At 41.6% G+C, this 18,657-nt stretch overlaps 1 protein-coding gene and 1 long non-coding RNA gene across 5 annotated transcripts in view; one reads left to right on the forward strand and one right to left on the reverse strand.

Annotated features, from left to right (window-relative positions):
* Positions 1-1,579, reverse strand: part of LOC136576619 (uncharacterized) — a 109,800-nt gene extending 108,221 nt beyond the window's left edge. Inside the window, exon 1 of the long non-coding RNA XR_010786397.1 lies at positions 1,408-1,579. This is a non-coding gene — a long non-coding RNA (uncharacterized lncRNA). The remainder of the gene's footprint in view (positions 1-1,407) is intronic.
* The window catches only part of PARD3B (par-3 family cell polarity regulator beta), a 1,131,600-nt gene that overhangs the window by 1,085,292 nt on the left and 27,651 nt on the right, over positions 1-18,657 (forward strand). For 3 of the 4 annotated variants that reach the window (XM_066576076.1, XM_066576075.1, XM_066576074.1), the window contains one exon: positions 6,997-9,074. The exons of the other annotated variant lie outside the window; for it this stretch is intronic. In XM_066576076.1, the coding sequence (XP_066432173.1) occupies positions 6,997-7,321 (325 nt within the window). In that variant the 3' untranslated portion in view covers positions 7,322-9,074. Of the gene's footprint in view, positions 1-6,996; positions 9,075-18,657 lie in introns of those variants that run through there. 4 annotated transcript variants of the gene reach the window in all.

Here is an 18,657-nt window from a genome sequence, read left to right on the forward strand (position 1 = left end):
GTGGGAGCAGGGAGAGGCAAGTATATTTTTGTTAGTTTACTACATGGGAAAAGCGTTTTAGTTAAAACCCACAGCTCAGGCAACCCCTTTAAGATTGCGGTCAGTAGGCAATTATAATAAAAAGCTCAACAACTATAGCAGGGCTGCAGTGACCAGAATATGAACCGTGCACTTTGGATACCCTTGGCCTAAACCTATTTTATTTTTCCATAAATCTAGGTCAGCCATTCATTCTGCCCATTCTTATTTATGACCATGGACAAAAAACACATAAAAGCAGCCATTGCGGACACTGCTGTTGAGTTGATTACAGCTTCTGGGATGTTCTGATTTTATTAAATGTGCAGTAAATAAAATGCACCGTCCTCCCTTTTAGTCCTTTGACACCAAGCAGAGCAACAGTGGGCCACCAGTCACCCTACCAGCTCTAATGAAGAGCTCGGCCTGGTCAAGAACATCCTGCGATTTTTCTTAAGGTTCTATTCTAACATGAAGAACTGTAGGCTTGATTGCATGAGGTGATCACCGGTATCAATATCATTCTGTCCCCACCTAGCGAGAGGAACAAGAATTCTTCAAACAACCACTATTATTATTATTGCTGTTCACTGCGAATTGTTTTTGTCGTTTACAAGGATCAATTTGTTGCGAGCGCTAGTGCTCATTTAGCTCTGTATGATGATCGCTAGGATACATTTAGGATACGTGTACACTGTGTGTCGCAGCCGCCCTTTACCACTAATTGTACAGCGACTGGAAATAATGGCAAGTAGTTAGTAGCCCTGGCATCCTTACACACCATGATTTTTATATTTATTTACATTTCCATTGGCCAATGAGCATTACAGTCATTTAGAAATGGGTCTTAAAGGGATTGTCTCAAAATTTAAACTCAACCCCTACCTAGGGTGCTCAGTTGGGGTCCGTCTGTTGGGACTCCTAAAAGTCACAAGAATGGGGTCCCATGTCTTCCTGTATGAATGAAGTGACAGTTGAGCATGCATGTATGACTGCTAGAGCTAGCCAAGTGCAGTTTTTGGCTTTTTTCAGTAGTGCATAGAGATGAATGGAGCATGCTCTGTTACCACCCCATTCATACAGGGAAAAACGGGCCCTTTGTTCCCATAGTCCGTGTAGGTCTACGTGGTAAGACTCCCACCAATTAAACTTTTACCCCTATCCTGTGCACAGGGAATACATTTAAATCTTTGGACAATCCCTTTAAAAGGACTCTGTACTATACATTGCATTAAAATTCAGACTTTTGCATTATAAGTTTGCAAGCAGCTCAAACATATACCGTATTTTTTCGTGTATAAGACGTGACAAATATTTCGCTCAAAAATCGCACCGTGTCTTATACATGGGATGTAAGTTTTCGTTGGAAACTATCCAGGAAAAACGTACCTGAATGTCAGCTGCAAAGTACCGCTCGCAGGTGTGTAAGAGCCCTTAGGGCAGCAGAGCAGTGGCATGGAGAAGCAGGGCAGTGGTGCAGCTATGCAAGTATGCCTGCACCCTTACACACTACAGACACATATACATCACACACACAGCACATATACAGTACATACATAAAACACAGTCTACTCACCAAAACTCTCCTCCCAGCGCTGCCCAGCCGGTCTTGGTCCCCATAGCAACCTGTAAACAGCAACCTCTTGCTAGACAGCAGGGCTGCTGTGAAGAGCTACAGAGACCTGTCGGGCATCACGGAAAAGGACGGGCCGGAGAGTATAACAAGAGTATAACAGACACCTATAGTGGGATTTAAACATAGAACAGTACTATGTACTGTTCTATGTTTAAAATTTTTGTTTTCTTAATTTTGGGTGGAAAAGTAGGGAGTGCGTCTTATACACGGAAAATACGGTACATAGGATTAGGGAAACTGGATTGTCTGTATGAATGCAGGTTTGTGCATAGCCATGTGGGCAAACTAGCTTCAGTAGAACTTAAAGGGGTTTTACTTCTTATGCAGAAACCCCAGTCACGGCTTAGTCCTGAAGTGAATGGCAAATTGTGGCCACGCATGTGCACTATAGCTCCATTCACTACAATGGGATTGCCCAAGATAGTCAGCTCTGCTTTCTCTGGGGGTCCCATTGAAGTGAATGGAGCAGTGGTAAATATGCATGGCCACCTGCTTCCATTCACTTTGGGACTGAGCCACGGCCAGCACGTCTGCACGTCAGATAAAATCTGTTGTGAGATAATTGGGCTTGACCATGTGCAACCCACTTGGAGGGACTTCCAGCCACTGACAGCATTCTGCTTCTTGTATATAGTTTAGCTGTTTGCTGTATATTACATAGTGTTAGCACTTGATTTTATTTAGTTGCCTACATGGGTAGCAGTGGTGAGGGGTAAGAAATGGAAATAAAGAAAAAATTACCTGTACTGCTGCCCCACTGCCACTGCGGTCCTCTGGGGGTTTGTTTATACTTTGTCTGCAGCAGTTATATGGTTATTTACCAACATGACCACTGCGGCCAATAAGAGGTCCGACACGGATATCATTCGTGACGTCCCATAAAAAGACTTGGTACTTCTACATTAAAAGCCCATGTGACATGTTTATAGAGGTCACTGGGCCAGAAGACCCTGACATCACCTTCAGATACAGTAGCGCCAAAATGGTGCTCAGGCGCTATGGTAACTATATCAAGCAAGCATATTTTGGGGCAGGAGAGACACAGAAAAAAAAATACCTTTAATATTAGCCTGGAACCCCTTTAACACTTTAAGGACCAGGGTGTTGTGGTCCCAAGGCACCAGATACTTTTTAGGGATTTTACCCATGTGGTGGTTTAACTGCCCTATTTTTTTTTCTTCAGCTACCAAAACTATTTTTCCTGTGTATTTTTCTGTGACATATAAAGCTATTCTTTAATGTCTTTTTCACTGATTTTTTTCCCCGTTTTTTAGTTTTCCTAGGGGTACAGCGCTAAAAAGAAAAAAAAAGTTTTTTTTTAATTTAAATTTGTTTATTAAAATTATTTACGCTAAAAAAAAGTACAATGAGTTACAGGGCGCATATGGCGATGGTTTTGGTTGGCGTGGACGGTGGGTCATTTTCTTTTTTATGTATATATTTTTATTCTGTAATATTTTTTGTTTTTACTTATCTATGTAACCATTTTTTTACAAACCAAAAACTAGCTCCTCTGCAGTTACTCCCATGCAAGGACTGTCCAGAAACCACAACTGATGCACAGGAAAATGGAGTAAGTCCAGCGTCGGGGGAAAAAAATATTTTTTCCTTTATTAAACAGTCCAGCCAGACATTGATAAAGAGAGAGCACGTGCTGTATTCTTTTACCATTTATGTCCCCCCTGGCATTATATAAGACCTCTGGGGGTAATTCACATTGTGAAATGAAAAAAAAAGAAAATACAGACACTTTTCCACTGTAGCTGGGACATCCTCCTCGTGTGACAGTAGTCAATGGCAGAGCTAATCAGGGGCTGCTAGGACCCTGCAGCTCTTTTGTAATAAAAAAGGCACCCGGCAGTCACGTAAATGCCAGGCTGCATTGCTGAACTAACACTTCCGCTTTCACTCTTCACTACATAACGCTCATTGACCGCTATGTAGCCCGGAGAGGAGAAAGCAAAAGCAGTTAAAAACCACTTCTCCTCTTGATCCTCAGCTGTGTCTTACAGCGGAGGACCCTACCTGCTCCTGCTTGATAGAAGTACGGCGCAGGATTAAAGCTTCTGCTCCTGCAATCGGCCGGGATTAAAGCCCAGGATGTATGCCCTGTATATTTACCACGCCTGGTCCTTAAGGTGTTAAGTGAGCAAATTTTTGTGTTCCTCGCCTCATTTTGTGGGATTTTATGTTGCTTTGTATTATTTATGTATCTTTCACAAATTACACATCATCTGTGCCTCCATTAATAAACCATAATTGGATGGATTCAAGAAGTAGTCATCCACAACTCCTGCTTATGAGTTGGCGCGCTTCCTGAACAAATGTTAACAGCGACGTCACCCGCTCATATGTATATTTATTGGCATTTTCAAGCAATAAATTTGCCAAATACCAGCTGTCAATAATATCCTTACATCTGTCTGCTTATTTGAGGAAGTAGCAAGGAGTTATCATGTCATGTGATAGAAAACCCGTGTCAGGCGATTTGTGAGAAGATTTCATCATAGCGTCACGGAGTAGAAATCTCTGCATCGTTGCAGGCGGTGTCCAGACAGAGGAAATGTTGAGCGCTCTTAATGTTCGTTTTACAAGCAGAACATCATCTTGTTGCCAAGATCTCATAGCCTATAAACTGAAATGTATTCTATTATTGTGCGCTAAATGAGAGACATCTGGATGGGAAGACTATAGAATAATGGATTAATCTTGTGTTTTGTCCAGTTGTTTTCCAGTAAGCTCCCAGCGTTTGACATACCCTCCTCCACGTTATAAAGTGTAGGTTTAATTGTGTACATGTTACATGTCAATGGACTATTTAACACCTGGTAGTGACATAATGCAGCGAATGGTTTGTGTACAAAATGACCTGCAACCTGCGTTCCAACATTTTAGTTTTATGCGCATTACATGTCAAGTCCTTTGAGACAGCTCCATAGTTACTGGGCTTTTCTTACATAATGTAAACTGAAAGGACGGGACTATTTCAAGTCTACAAACACTTTGGCATCCTGTAGCTCGTTATGCTTGCACAACCAGCTACCCATGGCGGAGAAGTCACTCTCCAACTACTTTAGATTTTTTCTAGTAAACACTTGGATTTATTTGACGATACACTGAATGGTCTTCAGTGTTGGGTTGGATTATCTTTTAAAGAAATTCATTGACTTGCTCTTCTGTGGTTATAAGAAGAATTAAAACTTAACCCTTTCCAATCCAATTTGTATCCTTGTTTACTGGAGGCTTGCTCTTTTTGTGCTGTTATATAGCAGCACTATATGCTGGCTAAAGCCAGTACTGCATGAGGTGACACGTTGGATAGGGTCCGACAGCAGAGAGGCTGGCAATATACAGTAAGAGAGCCCTGACGGGAGTCTTCCAATATCGGAGCTGTACAGCCTTAAATCATAATGTCTTCACAGGTCAGACAGTGGATTGGAAAGGTTTAAGAAATCGTGTATTCATCCTCCTTTTATACGGTTATATTTTATAACCTCTTTTACATAGGCTAAATGCAGTTGGCGTGGTGTTCATGTGATAACCAGTTGCCATTTACCAATCATACAGTAAGGGTCCGTCGTTCCGTACCAATAAAGGTTTCTTTGATCCCAGTATAAAACATTCACAAAATTCTATAGAGTAATTCACTATATTAAATATGACCAAATACAATCTGAAGAATTCCATGAGCGATGCTATGAAAAATAAGATTTACTTAGTTGGACCCAACATGGAGGGCTTTGCATTTGTTGGCTAAGGTAAAGGTTTAGCTCCACCTCCTAGTAGTAGGATCCGAGAGCACTGTAACATCCCCTGCTAAATTTCTACATAAAAGTATCATGTAGGCTAAAAGAAGAGGTTCCACATTGATTATTGGATCATGACTAACACAAACCCAGACCGTGGAACGGTTTATCAGACCGACATCTATGCTAGAATTATACTGTTACAATAGCGTCACATGGCCTGTTTACACGTAATAATAATCGCTCAAAATTCATTAAAAAATGAACGAATTTGCGTGATAATCGTTCAGTGTAAATGCAAAAAAAAAATCCGCTCACTATTCGTTCGCAGTTGTTTATCACTGGCTTCTCATTGCGTGTTAATGCTTCACTTCACATAGAAAGTTATCATAAAGAAAAAGTAATAAACAGGAAGTAATGGTTTTATTATTATGTATAATGATATGAGAATCAGTGCAGTGTGTTAATTATATATAGAGTAGAGATGAGCGAACGTACTTGGATAAGCACTACTCGTCCGAGTAATGTGCCTTATCCGAGTACCGCTGTACTCGTCTTGAAAGATTCGGGGCGCTCCGCTGCTGACAGGTGAGTCGCAGCGGGGAGCGGGGCAGAGCGGGCGGGAGAGAAGGAGAGAAAGATCTCCCCTCCGTTCCTCCCCGCTCTCCCCTGCAGCTCCCCGCTCCGCAGCGCGTCCCGAATCTTTCAGGACGAGCAGAGAGGTACTCAGATAAAGCACATTACTCGGACGAGTAGTGCTTATCCGAGTACGTTCGCTCATCTCTAATATAGAGCCATAAACATTTGGCATATAGGTATTCTGTATAATATCTGCAAAGAGTGTGTGCTCATTACCCAGCGCATGTGTAGGTCCAGGATGATATCACGGTGACCGCACCAGACCACGTAAGGCGCTCACCACCACATGCACAGTGGTATTTGGCGTTTGACTCAGAGAGAGGAACGTCTCCCTTATGTTACTGCGCTGACAGGCTGGCTGATCTATCGTCTCGGTCAGCCTATCTGTGTTGTTTTTGGGTATTTATTTCGACTCCTCTTTGCAGAGGATGCCAATGATGCATTTGTCACTCTGGTCTTTTTAGTGGTTAGGGTTTTTTTTGTCTTGGAGCTTCTGAGTTTCTATTTTATTGTATTCCTTTTATAGACTTTAGACTGTGACTGCTCAGGGTATTGTTGTTCTCAGACTCTGACTTTGTCTTCTTCTTTTATCCTATTCAGCCCCACTCTGTTCTCACATATTTCCTTTCTTTCATTTTACATATAGGGAATCTAGTGAGGTTCCAGAAGTGGGGTCGCCTTTTTGTTGGCAGGTGCTCCACTTTATTTGCAGGTTCAGTCAGGGCTGATCAGGGAAAGATTTTAGGCCTTACCTTAATTTCTACTATCATCAGTTATATTGTCTTGCACAATTATTAATTCTTTTAACCCTGTGTTTTTTACACCATTCAGCCTATTCTGTCTCAGACTTTGTTGGTCAGTTACCTCAATAGGACTGTACAGACATGCCAATTGTTACAGAATGTGGATCCCAAGTATTAGCTAATTTAAGGGTAATATGTTGCTTTTATTTTTCAGACCTGGAGCTGCAGAGCCTGTAGAGTACATGACTAGTCCACATGCAATGTACAAGGAGAGAGAACCACCTTACTATTATGATGTGGCCTCTGCAAGCACCAAAGGTACCTTTCCCAGATCACATTCCCATCAAGAAGAGAACTATAGGTTCCCTCCATATCATCAACCGGCAGCCAAGGGTCCTCTACGACAAGATGTGCCACCTTCTCCACCCCAAGCACACAGATTACCAGGCTATGGTACCGCAGGAAGGTTAGGGCAGGATCGGTATCAATACAGAACCCAAGATCCAAGGCAGAAAAACTCAATGACTGCAGCTGTATAGAAAATATGAATTGATACGTTTGAAGAGGAAAGAAGACTTAACTGTCACTTGTATGAATATAACCAATGTTATGCTGCTGAATACACAAATTCCAAAAATTTTAACGGTACCCTATGGCTAGGTCATGTGCACCCGCATGCCTTCTGTAAAGCAATAACCACTCCAGAAGTACATTAAGTCTACATGTTTTTATGAATATAGATTATAACCACATGCATAGTTCTCAGCATTTCAATTTCCTGAATATGAAGGAATTTTAGGTATTCGTTTTGCACTTGGTTGTGTGCCATCCACAGGTGGTCATAAACATCTATATTGAAGTATCAATTCAGGAAAGGAGCGTAACAGAAAAATGACTAACATGGCTGGTGATACAAAAAAAAGGATTATGTTTGCATTACACATTCCACACACCTGCCTGATTTCCCAGTGATAGCAATATAGGTGATATGTACTGCTAGAAAAACATTGAATCTTAGCTTAAAAAGTAGAACCATTTTTTCTATCTTTTTTATACTGTATTTGATTCTATGTATTCTTCAGCTATCAATATGCAATTTGAAGCATTTATAAATCCATGCTATTGTAGCATATTTATGTTAAGGGGGCCAGACACATTCAATGTGTATTGTCCAAACCAGATAATCATTTATTGTGTGGTGGCCTCCTGACTCTCCCATGATGATGGGTGTCAGGGAAGATAAGGATCAGGCACTTGGATTGCACTTGCCTATCCATTTTGCTCTTGGGCTATACTGAGCAAACAGAACCAGTAGAACCATGTTTCGGGTCAAACTTTGTTAAAAGTTTGGTTGGGGTACTTACCAAACCAAACTTTTTAAAACATGGTTCTACTGGTTCAGTTCGCTCAATACTAGTCTTAAGCAGTGTTATACACCGATGTTTAAGAGCCGTAAAAGACTTGCGTAATACTCTTAGAGTGTTACATTGGGCTCTTAGCTAGTATTACTCTTGGGAGATAAGCCACCAGTGGCATTCTCTAATACATGCATTCTTGGCTGAGCCGAGTGTGCATATGTATGGAGGTAATGGACAACATAAATGTTGACCAAATGAGCATTTAACTATCTTATATGTATGAGTAGTCTTAATATGTCTGGATTGTGTACTATTTGGTTCACCATTACCATTTCTAAACTGGACCCCATAGATCACTAGTATCTTACCATGTAGTCGAGCAGGCAAATAGTAGACTACCTCTAACATGTAGTGCAACATTTAGTCAAGTAAGCTTAGGGCTATACAAGGCTGTTCCAAGTGGATTTTTATTTATGCTGTACACTTATACATATGAAGACTACATTTTGCAACCTGCCTTTCTTTACCTCAATACAAAGAATCATGATGAAATGATCTCTCTCTGTAAAGTGTTGCTTTAAGTAGAATATAAAATAAGTTCATTATGATCAATTCCCAACTATAGTGCTTCGCAATCTTTTTGCTATAAGACAACTCCTGAAGACAGGACTTATTTACTAATACTCTCTAAAACGTAGACAGTCTTAAGATTTTACATAAATATCATTCCGCAGATTCACTCTGATAAATCTGGCGCATTTTAAGGCTTGTCTAGTCTAAGTTTATACCACCCATTCATTGGCTTAGTTTATGCCTAAAATTGCACCAAAATTTATTTGCAATTTAGCACAAAAACCTTTAAGCACAATTTAGGCAACATGCCTCTTTTGGACAGGTTGAAAAACGCTCCTAAAAGCATCTAAAAACACACAGTAAATGTTGCACAAAGCATGTAAGACTGGTGTAATTTGTACCAGGAAATTGTTGTATTTTGAATAGTAAATAAACCTCTATTTTTCTATTCGGAAAATATCCTACTATCACGGAATATTTAACTCTATCATGCAGGGAACATGGATAGAGAGCCTCATACGCAAGCAAGTCACCTAGACCTCTTAGTCCTTTCTACACTGATGTATAACAGAACTTCAAAAAGAGTTCAAAATAACTCTGCTTGGGAAACGCCGTCCTAATATATAATGTGATCATAATCCCTCCTTTTACATGTGGAGCAATTCTAATAATGAGACCTAATTAATATTTTTTTTTAATGCAGAATACTGTCTTCTTAGTTTCCATTCTCTACTTACAAAGCCTCAAAACTGCTGCTAACTTGACTTTTCCAGTATAGCCAAATGTTTGTTACAGAAGGGTTAATCAAGTCATCAATCTATCTGCATTTTATTTTATTAAATACTACAACATAAGTGCTTTCACTACCATCGCATCTTGGACCTTAATCTTCTACTAGCTTTGGTGTGAAGGCGCAACACTGTGACATTTCCACACTCTCCTTTCACTATACGTACGCCCACCTTGGTGGAGCGTCATCTGGTTGGCAGCACCCCCATCATTTGAAACCCTTTCCACTCCAGCACTATTGCAGCGCTCTCACTGGTTCTTGCTCCACCCTCCTTTTTCATCTTTGTTCTATTACTTTGTCACTGTAATAAGTGCCTGAAACAGAACTAGTTAATGTCATAAAAAAAGTTAAAAAAGAAAAGTAATAACTACGAAAACAAAATGGGTGCGAGCTGAAAGGTACAAGTATAGTTCATGTTCAAAGCGAATTCAGCCTGCAGAATGTATTGATCCCATACTAAGTGTGCAATCAATACTTTCTGTCACTGCATGCTTTTTACTGTGAAAAATGTATCACAGCAATAGAACATTGCAAACCCCTGGCTATGCGGTTTATTTTTTCCTTTTTTTCCCATTTTTCAGCTGAAACCTTCCCTGCTGTTCTTTTAGTAGCACACATAGGATGTTAAACAGTATGGCTATTAATAAGAGGGGGAAAAAAAGAGATGCCCCCGGGTGGGTTTTTCTTCTCTCTGTGGATGGTCAGCTTTATGGTCTGTTGAAGGGCCAGCCAAAAACAAGGAATCTCAACTAGAAGAATTTGACAGTGAGTCAGACACAAGGCAGGGCAGCCAAGAAAAACAGCATGAGCCATGTCAAATTTTATTACAATAATAAGACCAACTTTTTCTCTGCTGCTCTATAGACCGGTTTTATTTAGCTACATAAAACCTCCATATTAACGTGGATTACTCATCAGGGGCCTATACCTTGGAGCTCTTAACAGCAATTAACTATATCACTCCACACCTTCAGACACACATCCACCATTCTTCGTGCTAAACCTTTGGTGTACATATTAATGGTTTTTATAAAAAAGAATTAGGCAAAAAGTCATTAAAATAAAGATTATTTTTTGTCTTTTGGGACTCCATGCTTTAGGAAAATATTTCTACACTGAACAATACAAGCCTTACTCTGTTACAGACTTGAACTAAACCTGAGGTACATCTGGATCCTATGTATACAAGTTAACCTGTCACTAGGAGAGAACCTGTGAGGTTTTCACATATTCCCCCCCCCCCTCCTTCACAATATAGTGGACCTCTGTCCAAGTTGAAAAATTAAAATATAGTAGGCAGCAAATTTATACAATTGTTAACACTTGGAATTGTGGCTCATGTAAAGGCATATATGGTAACTGGAAATTACACTGCACGTCAATAAAATGAAGCACTTAGAAAGTTTCATTCCATTCCAACAGCTTCTTCTATGTGTGATTGTTACATTGATATCAGAGGAAAAGGATCGTTTATTGTGGAGAACTGAACACTAGAAGAGAGGCTTTAGTACCCTGTTATATCCAAGCTAGAGGCAGTACAAGATGTGGTACAGGCGGGCATGGAGGCTCTAGTACCCTGTTGTACCACCTCTAGCTTGGATATAAGATGTGATACAGGCGGGCATGGAGGCTCTAGTACCCTGTTGTACCACCTCTAGCTTGGATATAAGATGTGATACAGGCGGGCATGGAGGCTCTAGTACAGTGATGGCGAACCTTTTAGAGACCGAGTGCCCAAACTGCAACCCAAAGCCCACTTATTTATCGCAAAGTGCCAACACGTCAGGGGGCGGGGCTTATTACGACGTATGATTTTACCCTAGTCATTCTAAAAAGGACAGGGCCGCTTCAAAATAGACAGGGTGCAGATTTTGACTGCTTTTTGGATGTGGTAATGCTGCAGCATGTCCTCAGTGGAAATTTCTGTGGAAAATTCGACAGCATTTCCGCATCCAAAAAGCACTCAAAATCTGCACCCGGTCTATTTTGAAAGAGCCCTGCCCATTTACGCCACATGTAAACATACTCCAGCGGTAATAATGACCCCCCCAGTGACTCCAGCGATAATAGTGACCCCCTCCAGCAGCCCCAGTGGTAATAGTGACACCCCTCCCCCACAGCGGCCTCCAGTATAATAGTGACACCCCACAGCGGCCTCCAGTATAATAGTGACACTCCACAGCAGCCCCCTAGAATAATAGTGACACCCTACAGCGGCCCCCAGAATAATAGTGACACCCCACAGCGGCCCCCAGTGCACACTGATCCTGATGCACACTGATGTCAGTGTGCTGCCGGACACCTCCTCCCCCTGCTCTCGCGGAACCTAAGAGGAGACGTCAAGGGAGGGGGAGGAGGGTCCCGGCTGCACACTGATATCACTAGCAGCGCAGCTGAGTGTATTCATTAAAGTGGTGAGCGGCTGATGGCGGCGCGTGCCAGCAGGGAGGGCTCCCCGTGCCGCCTCTGGCACACATGCCATAGGTTCGTCACCACTGCTCTAGTACCTTGTTGTACCGCTTCTAGCTTACATACAAGATGTGATACGGGGGGCATGGAGGCTCTAGTACTCTATTGTACCACCTCTAGCTTGGATACAAGATGTGATACGGGTAGGCATAGAAGCTCTAGTGCCTTGTTGTACCGCTTCTAGCTTACATACAAGATGTGATAAGGTGGGCATGGGGGGGGGGGTCTAGTACCCTGTTGTACCGCCTCTTGCTTGGATACAAGATGTGATACAGGTAGGCATAGAAGCTCTAGTGCCTTGTTGTACCTCTTCTAGCTTACATACAACATGTGATACGGTGGGCATGGGGGGGGGGTCTAGTACCCTGTTGTACCGCATCTAACTTGGATACAAGATGTGATACGGGCAGGCATGGATGCTCTAGTACCCTGTTGTACCAACTATAGCTTGCATATAAGATACGATTGGGCATGGGGACATACATTTTCCGTATATGGTATCCTGCGTCATATTAGCCCACATTTGCTGTAACTGAGCCTCTAGATCATAGGCTGTCAAAGTTGGCTTCCAAGATAGTTCCATACATGTTCTACTGGCCATAAATTTGGTGACTGGACAGGCCATGGAAGTGTGACAATGTTGTGGGGACATTCCTGTGACCCCCTTGTGTGTGCAGCTGAGCATTATCCTGCTGGAAAATGCCTCTTAGGCCTCCCTCACACAGGGCGTTTGCAGAAATGCAGCGTTTTTCAACGCCATTATGTGCCATTCTCCTGGCATCACCATGACGGCTGCAGCTCTGATCGGCTGCAGCGGTCAGGTGGTATCTGTTCCCAAACAAAGACTGGGAGGAGGGTGGAGCATCATCGCTAGATTGCCAAGGAAGAGGATGGGTAAGTACCCCTTTTGTTATTTTAACGCATCTGCAGCTAAGCTTAAAAAAAAAAAAAAAAAAAAAAAATCTTCCAGCAACCAGACAACCCCTTTAAAAAGAGGTTGTCCAGTTCTTCACACTCCCATTCCCTCTTGCCTCTGCTCTTTTCCTCTCATGAGGTCAGTCGACACTATTAAGTGGCAATGTTGAGGTCTGTCGGGAATACCGAACGTAACGGTCTATTCTAATGATACTGTTTAATGTGGCTAGACTATATCCTGACTCATTTTCCTATCATTTTAGTCAATGCGGGACAACTTAAAAAAAAGAAAAACATGGACACTGATGCAGTATGTCATCAGCCACAGAACCATAAAATGTGTGACCCCAGCCTGGTACCATTATCGGTATATAGTATTAGTATATGTTAGAATGTTTCATTGGGCAACTCCTCCAACATGGAAGCTTTCACAGACTTCTATAGATATATGAATGGTACCATAGTACAGTGCAAAAAGATTAACTCATAGGCAGCCTGTCCATGGGTGATTGTTCCTTGCGTTACCCGCGGCGATAATCCAGCCGCAGGTAACGCAGTGAACACTTTCCATAGCGTTGCTATGAAAAGCGCAGCCGCGGCGTCCATCATAGCGATTCTCTGCTCGCGGGATCTAAATCGCGGCAAGCCGCGATTCTCTGCGGTGAGCCTATCTGTCAGATAGGCTCACCACCGAGAACTGACAGTGGCCCTCCCTGCTCCCCCGTGGCGAAATATCACTGGCGATCTTCCACAACAGCCGTGGACAGGGGGTCTTAGAGTTCAACAAGAACCACAACATTTTATTATTGACCTTGGTACATCCTAATGTATTTAGCAGATTGTAATAGATCTCTACACACAGTCCAGTCAGGTGTACATATTAAAACATGATTAGATATTTTTTCATTAATAGATATATTTAATTTAGTAATTAAATATATCCTAAAATGTACTAATACAGATACCCAAATGAAGATAATTAGCTGCCACCTTCTTCTTCTTCAGTGACCCAGCTGTCAGGTTAGCTCAGCTTATACATGCGTTACAAGCTCTCATCTCACACACAGCTTACAAGCTCCAATAAGCAAACAAGAGGCCAGTATGGAGCCTGTTCTACTTAGAAAACTAATAGAATAGAAAAAAATTAGGATGATTCTTCATAGAAGGTTAGACAAACATAAGAACGGGATCCTCTGACTAGATGATCTCTGAATGCACAATCCTCAGCTGTAGGTGACGCTGCAGTAAATTGTACATTGCTGGGACAATAGTGAGCGCCAGGGCTAGAAAGAGCTGATCGTCCAGAAGTTACAGATTTAACTGAAACTTTCAACGGAAATAAACATTCAGTTTGCACATTCCACTTTCTGTCCAAAAATAATTTTAGTGATTCTATCAGGCGGTGTATTCATCCTTCAAGACCATTGTTCTGGCATGAGTCACTTGGATTTGGACACATGCCCTCGTGGGGAACAGGCCAACACAGAGCACTGACTGATACCAATCTCCAGCTCATATACTCTAAGGAAACATTAGTTTTTCCCTTGCAATGGGGATGATCCTAATTTACAAATCAGCATGTGACTTTTGCACTGTTTTGGCCAACTTCTTTCTTGAGTTTGTGTGTCTAATTTGGTCATTTATATGTAGGAAAGGGTAATTTGCCATTGAAACACACGTTATTTATAGCACATTACAAACACTTCAGACAACAGTACTCGCAACAGGTGAGAACCAAGAGGGTTCTGCTACCCCAGACCAAGACAACCACTTGAGCATCTAAAGTGATCATTGGAGAGGAAGCTGTTCTATGCCAGTGACAGGTTCAAGCCAAGTCCAATTCTTGGACCATGTTCTGTGTGAGGGGTTTAAGGAAAGCTTTGGGCACTCACAGCTAGAGTACTAGGTCCAATTGCCCAATGACTCAATTTGTACCTGCTTAGAACCAATGAAATGAAAGTAGCTATTGCCAACTACCTCTGCAATAACAGACCTAAAACAAACCAGGCATTTAAGTAGCTCCATTTTAGGAGTGGGGTCACATAATTCTTTCAGATAGTACTTTAGCTTAAGGCCGGCTGTCCAAGGGCGATGCGGTGTCCCGTGGCGAAGCTCCACCGCGGGAGACGCCGCCCGGGAGCAGGAGCCGCCACCGAATTACCGCCGGGCAGCCCTATCTAATAGATAGGCTGACTGCGGAGAATCGGGGCAATTCGCAGCATGCTGCGAATTGCACACGGCGAGCAGAGAATCGCAATGATTCTCCGCTCGTGGACAGGTGCCGGCGCTTTCCATAGCAATGCTATGGGAAGCGTCGGCCGGCCTGATTCGCCGGCGAAATCGCTGCCGTGGACAGGGGGCCTAAGTGTGCAAAATGGAGTCTATATTTGAATGATTTGTTGGTATTTCATCCTGTATTTAACATAAGGATGTGTAAAAGCCATTTTATACAAGACGATTATCGTTCTGCCTGTGCAGGCTCCCGCAGGGTATTGAACAATAATCATCCCATGCAAATGCATTCAGAAACTGGATGAGAGTTGTCCAGTCATTCAGTTTTAAGCATGCTTAAAATCCGTAACAACCATTGTTTAATGTAAACAACAGCCATTCAGTACTGAATGTCCGCTACTAACAGTGAATGGAGAGGGGCGGGGGGAGAGTGGGGAGAGAACTGTCTTCCAGCCACTGCGCCTCCCTGCTGACCACACTGTGTAACAGCACGAGAGTAAGTATACACAGGGACAAGTATTGGACATAGTTTGCCCGACACTCGTACCGTGTAAAAGGGTCTTAAGATAGGAAAGGAAAGTTAGAACATAGAATGTCAATTATGGACTTTCTATCGGGCTTCATTGTTATTTCTGGTAAATAAAGATGGATAAGGAAACAGAACTCCCAACCTTTAGGCATGCAAGACTGACTTCATGCACACTTAAGTGTGAGTGTCCTAAAAATGGAGGTGAGGTGAAGGATGGGAAACAGGCAGGGCAACCCCAAAATAGAGATAGACTGAGTATACCGTGTTTTGAAGAATAGGTGCTGCTGGCCGACCAAAGGTCATACAGTGTAAGAGGTGTGGGAGAGCTAAGGCTCAGGCGTGACCTGGCGGTGGGTTATGGCTTAATATGAACTTCAACAATGTAGATATTCCTTAATAAAAGTTACTTATCGACATTCATTTTCAGTCACAACCCTCCGGCCGGTGGCGCACACCTCTTACACTGGAGGTGAACAGAACAGGGCTGTTTCTACATAACTTGTTCAGTCTCAATGTATTAAAAAAGGCGGCACCCATTACATATCTTGGATAAGTGCTAAAATACTACAGTGGATATTATTTAGAGACGTATTAGCAAGTGATTAACATAAAAAGAACCCGGAGGTGGCAGGAACTCTTTAAATAAATAAAACCTAATATTCTTTAAAGAAAAAAAACCTGTACCCCCTTGTACTGCACAGATCTACAACATGGATTTCCTGAAGTTGGTTCCACCAGCTGGTTTGGCCAAGGGTAAATAATGAGAAAATTCTCTAACCTGGCCAAACAACTGTGGAGGTGGTTAGGATGGTCATCTTCCTAATGCACTTTTCGACATGCTCAATAAATTAGCTTTGACTTAGTTAAGATCATAATTACAAATTGGCTTCATTTTAGGGGCTGTAAATGCTGCAGTAATGAGGCAAATTCTGCCATGCCAAGTGTGTGGCCGGCACAACAAGTCCTGATTTTAGCAATTTCATTCATCTATTACAGTCTATTTAATTCATTGCAGGCTTTTTTTGCTCCAAAACAACTACTTATTACTTTGCTCTAACGGAAAAGAGATTAGTTAGAGCAAGTTTTACTTGATTGTTTTGAGACTTTACACAAGTTTACATTCGCCAAGAGCAATAGTATTGTTTTTTTTGTAGGTGCCAGATGTACTCTGTTAGTGAATGCAGATTTAGGAATTGTCATTGATACACTGCATTAGTCATATGTGCGGCTTTAAGTTTTAGACCCTAATGTGTTCTTTAAGCTGTAGGATTTAACTCTGTGTCGCTCCTTTCTGCTTTCGTGCTTTATTAGGTCTCATTTACATGGCTGAAGCTCTTGACTACAATGATAAGAACGTCTCAGGTTTTTACATATGTTGTAACTCCACGTCATTTTCAATACAATTAGTTAAGCAACATTTCCTAGACCATTCTTCTGTTGATGCCGAGTGGCAAAGTATGCATATAAAACTAAGAAGTAAAAGTCGGCATTACAAAGATGGCCGTTAGCCGAACAATGGCTCAACCAAACAGCTGTCATCCAACACCCCACAACGCTCCCACCATTACTTTTATTTTACCAGGATGCAAGAAGAGTGTAATGAGCATTCAGAGTTAAACTATCGGATTGAACAGATAAATGTAACCATCTGATCTAGGTTACTCTCAACCGCAGATGTCGGGAAACGGTTTAGCAGTTCCCCAAGATACTGGATACTGCTGACTGAAATCTCCTGACTATGACCAGCTTAAATTTAATATAGTACCTTGAGATTTAGTCTTGTAAGTCAATCTCTCTCCATTTTATACGCAACATTTCTGGACATTGAAAAAAGATGGCTTGTTTGTAACTATTAAATATCCATTACATTTATATTACACCGCGTATACTAAAAGGCTTTCCAGAAGTGACTGACACAGAAACCAGATCCATCTTCTATTTATAATGGATAAACATTTCTGCGGGCACTCTAAAGGCCACACGCTGATTCCATAGGATTTACACTCATATCATGGCCTTAACTGTCTAATCTATATAAGACGGGGGCTAATTATTGCCTTTTTGGCACTTCTTTGAGAGGAAATAAAAACCTGAATGAGAACAGTTAATATGCCTTCCTTACTCCTGTAATCCTTTGTCTGAAACGTCCAATGTAGTGTAATAAAAGGGCTGGGGGCTGCTGGGATGAAGGCTACATGCTTGCTTACTTGGGTTTCACATAGTATTTTCTTGCACAGTGTAGATCGACATCAAGAGCGTAGAGTATTTTCCATGTACAGTAGGGGAAAGGGTGGCAACTATTCATGGATTACATTCTCTTCTAAGATTAGTACCCTAGGTGCTGTTCGGCATTACATGAAGTGACATTGCTTGCTGCCTAATTGTTCGAATGTAAAGGCAAGGTGCTGCCTCCCGCGTAGCACACATTAGTCTTCCAAGAATCTAATGAATTACTTTTGATTACTCCTCTGGACTTACTGCAAGGAGAACGTTTAAATCCAAATTGCAGCGATTAGAGGGCTCAACATGTTGTTTGTGAAGCATAACTTGTAGACTAAGTTTTCTATGTACTTCTTTTTGTATACTACAGAATGTATTGCTAATATAAATATATAAATACTGTAAAAAATAATCCTTAGAAGTCATGCTGAACCAGCAAACAGGTTTTTATACTACTTCACTCTACTATTTTGTATTACTACACAAATGGCACATTTCTACTTTGCATTGAAATAAAAAGCAACAAAATTTTAAAGGTTTTGCTTGTATGGTTTCTTTTTTTTTCTCCCAGCTGCTAAGTGACTTCATTATATCTATTCTAGAATACTATTGTAATATTGATTCCATTCTCTTTTCATTGCCTATAAAAATAGAGAGTACGGCATGACTGCCATGACATTTGCATAGTATGTGACTAGTATAAAAATTATAACGATCAGGATGAATGCAAGGGTCCTGGGGATCTTTGGAGACATAGGCAAATATGTAGGCTCTGGCTCATTAAGTAGT

The sequence above is a fragment of the Eleutherodactylus coqui genome, chromosome 8 (assembly GCF_035609145.1).
Source record: "Eleutherodactylus coqui strain aEleCoq1 chromosome 8, aEleCoq1.hap1, whole genome shotgun sequence".
NCBI lineage: Eukaryota > Metazoa > Chordata > Amphibia > Anura > Eleutherodactylidae > Eleutherodactylus > Eleutherodactylus coqui.